We start from the raw sequence: 4,436 nt of genomic DNA, 5'->3' as shown, positions 1-4,436 counted from the left end.
GCGGTGCGAGGGAGGGGGAGGACTAGCGTAGACTAGCGCGGCCGACGGCTCGGGGCTCGGGCTCCGCTCGGCTCGGCTCCGCTCGGCTCGGTTCCACCCGGCTCGGCTAGTGGCTCGGCGCAACAACGCGTAGCGCGAGGGACGCGACGGCCTCAGCCAGCCGCCCCACGGCCCCGCCTAGCGCAGCTCGCTATACGTTCTCTTTAATATTTCTTAATCGAGAGTTAAAGCAATGACACCTTACATTACTCATGTATAGTTATGTTTAGATATATTTAGGTGTAAGGTTGTAAGGTATCATCTGCTAAAAAGGGTATTATGTTCAAAAAATATGCCTAAGTTATTAAGTTGGAAACATTAAACATTTGACACGTTGTCAGGTTTTGCGAAGCTGGGTAAAAGCTGACTGCCGGCTTCGATGCATTATGGGGATGGCGGTATGAGAAGCTCGGGGAAGAGTGCGCTAGTGAGGGGTGAGATCAAACACTGGGGCGCGCCATTCAATCTACGGTATGTCGGCCGGAATGAAACGGCTCTTGGTTAATGTTGACGCCTCATTTACACCGTTTCTCCTCTTCAGAAATTGCATGCATGTCTATTTTCCCCATTACAATACAAGAACGCCCAAATTTCCATCATTTTGCCGTTCAAACTGACACTTTTTTCATGCCACTGTTCCCCATGTGGGTCATTCTTTCTGGGTGCAACGAATCCTAACGGAGGACCTTATAATTTTTTGACCAAACTGTCCTTCAGATCATTTTAATCAGCATCTAAAACTGGTTTAAAAGCAATTTTGTCCTGGTCAATATCTTTATTTTTTGTATACTTTACGAAGCATTTAAATTGCTAAAGCGCACTAAAATACCCAATATTGAAAAAACTAAACGGGAAATTTCCCAAACTTATCCCAGTGTGTTTTGGGTGTAGTTGGTCATACTAAATGACAATTTTGACAATTTTGAAATCAAGCCCACTGTAAAAAATAACGTAGGCAGTTACGGTTTGCCTACGGTCCGTACCGTATTTTCAGCGTACGGTCAGGCCGTAACAGTACGAAATGTACTTTCTTGTTTGTTCTAAGTACTGTATTCGACTTCCCCAACATTTTTTCAAGTTACGGTCTGTTCTGTATGACACGGACCGTAACCAAAAATTACGGCGCCGGACCAGGCAACAAATTTACAGCGCAGACCGTAGGCGTTTACCGTGTGTTTTTCTAACAGTGCCGTTTTAGGATTCGTTGAACCCACAAAGAATGGCCCATGTATTTCAACGGGGGGAGCTCGCGCGCGAAGCGAGAGTTGATCTTACCGCTCACTAGCGCTCCAAGCGGCCGCAACTCGCAAGCGCCATCCCCATATGTCTAACTCAACTCCCGTCGCTTTGCCCGCAGACACCACCTGCAGCGAGCTGGTGGCGGTGCTGGATGGCGTTCGCTGGCGCTGTGCGGGCTGCGGCTGCGAGGGTGCTATTTCTCCATCAGACGGTGAGGCTTTTCTGGGAGGCATCCTGGATGCGGCGCTCGGCGGTGTGGTCAAGGGTAATCACTTCCTAGCGGACGGCAGGGTCATGCTCGGCGGCACTGCCCTAGATGGTGCGCAGGGTGCCGGCTACTCCTTCATGCTTGAAGAGGTAAGAAAGTGGAGCAGATTCATTGGTAGATAACAAATCTTCGCAGACTAGTTGGGTTTGCACTTTTTAGTATCTGTTTATAAACACAATAGACACGTTTACGTACTTTTTCGCACATATCGTATGTGAGTTAAACATGCTTATTTATGTAAGAAAGCAAGCATAATTATGTACATATACCGGACACCCAAGTGTGTGAATGTCGCACACTTGTAGGTGTGTTAACGTCATTCGTACACATGGCAGCAATGTGTTACTTTCAAAAGAAATTTTTCACCTTGCCCCCTGAAGTGTATGCAGGGTCAGCCATTCGTACACGCAAAAATGTAAGCACCGCACGGTAAACACAGTTTCTTAGACTTCAAGACTTAGTCTTGGATGTTATTGGCGCTCTCCATTAGATCCAAGACCGGGTCTTGTAATACAAAGTAACGTTTTTCTCCGTGCGACATTCACACAATTGCGTTTCCAGTGTTTTCATACAGAAATATGCCTGATTTTGTGGATTATACATCCGTTCGCACCAATCGCTTTATACGATTTGCACAAAAAAGTAAATGAACAGTGTGTATGCATTATTCTACATGTGTAAATATGTACTAGAATGGAGCGATTGTCTCTTTGTTTTGATTTAGATTAGATTTTGTTTTTTTAGGTTTTGATTATTCCTTATTTTGAACCCAGATACATTTCTTTTTTGCAAAGCAATTACGGTTACTTCTAACTAGTAAAATTTATGCTATTGGTTCTACCCAGCTCTTTCAACAGTTGCTGTCAGAGCGGGAAAGCACTATTGCGCAGTGGGAAGAGCTAATTCAAGATGCCCTCCCGCCAAACGGACCCTTGCACCCAACGCACCACTTAGTCCTGCGCGCGAAGCGCCAAATTCTGTGCCCGGACACGGATGGCGTGGAGAGGGATATTGTCAACCTCAAGCTGCGCATACCGAAGACCATGAGTAAGTTCTCGTTAATTTAACATTTAATAATCTACACTGTAGGAGGCTCATTTTGTCCTAGGAGTGTGCTCAAGCGTGGCGTTAACTCTCATAAAAACATCGCTTCGAGAAATTTTGCGTACGCCCCCTTAAAATGAAACGACCTATTGATCACAACAGTTTGCATTATGCGGGCCTCAACTGTGGGTAACCCGACTGATTAATAGGCTGTTGACAAAATCTTGTATTTACGCAATCCCCTAGCGAAAAGAAACGCGGCGATGTGCCACACATGATGTTTCACTGTTCAGTTCATATGCGGTATGTAGCACAAATTTAGGCCAATTTACATCATTGTAATGAAACCGATTTAGAAGAGTGATTGGGGGTTTTTTCCTGACCGGACGCTTTTTTGGGTTTGGTTCAGCCGAGGTGGAAATTTTCAACATTTTCCTAACGTTAAGTCTTTTTTGAACAGAAGACGCACAGACTCTGGCGAAGCACGGTCGCGACCTGCTGGCAGCTGTGGAAGTTCTTCGGCCCGGGATTAATCATTGCAGGGCAGATCTTTTGCGGCAGCTGGTTGTCTTGTCGTTCACACGCATGACCCTGTTCGCAAGTCAATTCAAGCAGAATTTGTGGCGCAGACAGCAGGACGAGTGGAAGGTATGTAAATTGCAGCAATGCCTATATTTTTAAAACATGGTCTGTTAGCTGTAATGTCGAGGCACATTTCTGCCGAAATGACGGCGTCAACCAGTGCTCTAACGTCGCTTGACTGTTTACAAGGGTCCCACTCAGGGCTAATCCTCTCGGATTGAAACCAGAAAATTGTATCCTTGAAACAAGACGAAATGCGTTGGTTCTACGCATCTTTAAACACGCGTGGTGCCGCCTCAAACGTTGCGGCTCAGTTTTTTTTTGGCATTCAAGCCCCTTGTGCAACCCCTTAAAGTTATCGCAGAGCGCGCAAATTTTACACATCGTTATTACTACTCATAGTCGCTGCGCTGTGCATGCATTGAGTTCAGGACGAGCGATTTGAGTCAACCACCTAAGTTATTGAAGATTCACACTCCTATATTGACCTGATATAAGTGTTCAAGGCTGCTATATATTTGCAGGGTGCTGAAGGTCTTTGAGACTAAACGTTCCATATCAAATGTCCAAATACAAGAATTTCATTTTAGCTGTTTGATACTTTACATTGTTCTACTTAGTTTTACACACTTGCAAATGCTTGTTCGTTTAACATTTTGCTGTCCTAATTACTAACTGCTTGTTCCAGGCAATGGTTGAAGAGTTTGCTAAGCAAATGAAAGATTTAAAGACTATTTCAGTAAGCCCTTACGAGAGAGAAATTTATCAGTCGCTGGCAGGGCAGAATTCTTCCCTGCTTCGCTCAAAACTGCATCCAGTATTAAGAAAGGGGGCTCTAGTGTTGGAAACGATTTTTTAATGGTACTCAGGCCAAGATATTTACTTTCATTTCTTCTGATTATTTATTGTGTCTGTTGAAAATGTCACTATTGATGTATTTCAGTACCATCATAAATTGCTAAAATTATTTGATGTATTTTATTTGTTTTGAGAACCTCTACAAATTACCGGCTTAAACCTAGCCAACTATTTTGGTTGGCTTACAAAAACCTGAGTAAAAATTTTGTCCAAAAAAAAAAAAAAAAATTAAACAAAGAAAACATTGACTTTTCGGGGCTGGGTGCTCTATCTGTCGGTAACCAAAATCTGCCGTCAGCCGCTTCCGTCACAATCGGTTCCAAGCTCCTCCGGCAGTTCGGCTCGCCGCAGTCTCTTGTGCGTACCTCCTCATCCGGGAAGACACCCGTGAGGCAGCTGGGGACTT

The 4,436-nt window shown here is 44.6% G+C and overlaps 1 protein-coding gene across 1 annotated transcript in view; it reads left to right on the top strand.

Moving 5' to 3' along the window:
* Positions 1–4,139, top strand: part of LOC113210624 (SET domain-containing protein SmydA-8-like) — a 54,544-nt gene extending 50,405 nt beyond the window's left edge. The window contains exons 9-12 of the mRNA XM_052272938.1: positions 1,397–1,635; positions 2,392–2,593; positions 3,051–3,238; positions 3,861–4,139. Coding sequence (XP_052128898.1) covers positions 1,397–1,635; positions 2,392–2,593; positions 3,051–3,238; positions 3,861–4,031 — 800 coding nt within the window. The 3' untranslated portion in view covers positions 4,032–4,139. The remainder of the gene's footprint in view (positions 1–1,396; positions 1,636–2,391; positions 2,594–3,050; positions 3,239–3,860) is intronic.
* The last annotated feature ends 297 nt before the right edge of the window (positions 4,140–4,436 follow it).

Source organism: Frankliniella occidentalis, unplaced genomic scaffold (assembly GCF_000697945.3).
Source record: "Frankliniella occidentalis isolate FOCC.00 unplaced genomic scaffold, Focc_3.1 Scaffold232, whole genome shotgun sequence".
In the NCBI taxonomy this organism is placed as follows: domain Eukaryota; kingdom Metazoa; phylum Arthropoda; class Insecta; order Thysanoptera; family Thripidae; genus Frankliniella; species Frankliniella occidentalis.
The sequence above is the reverse complement of the archived record's forward strand: the minus strand, read 5'-3'. Positions and strand labels throughout refer to the sequence as shown.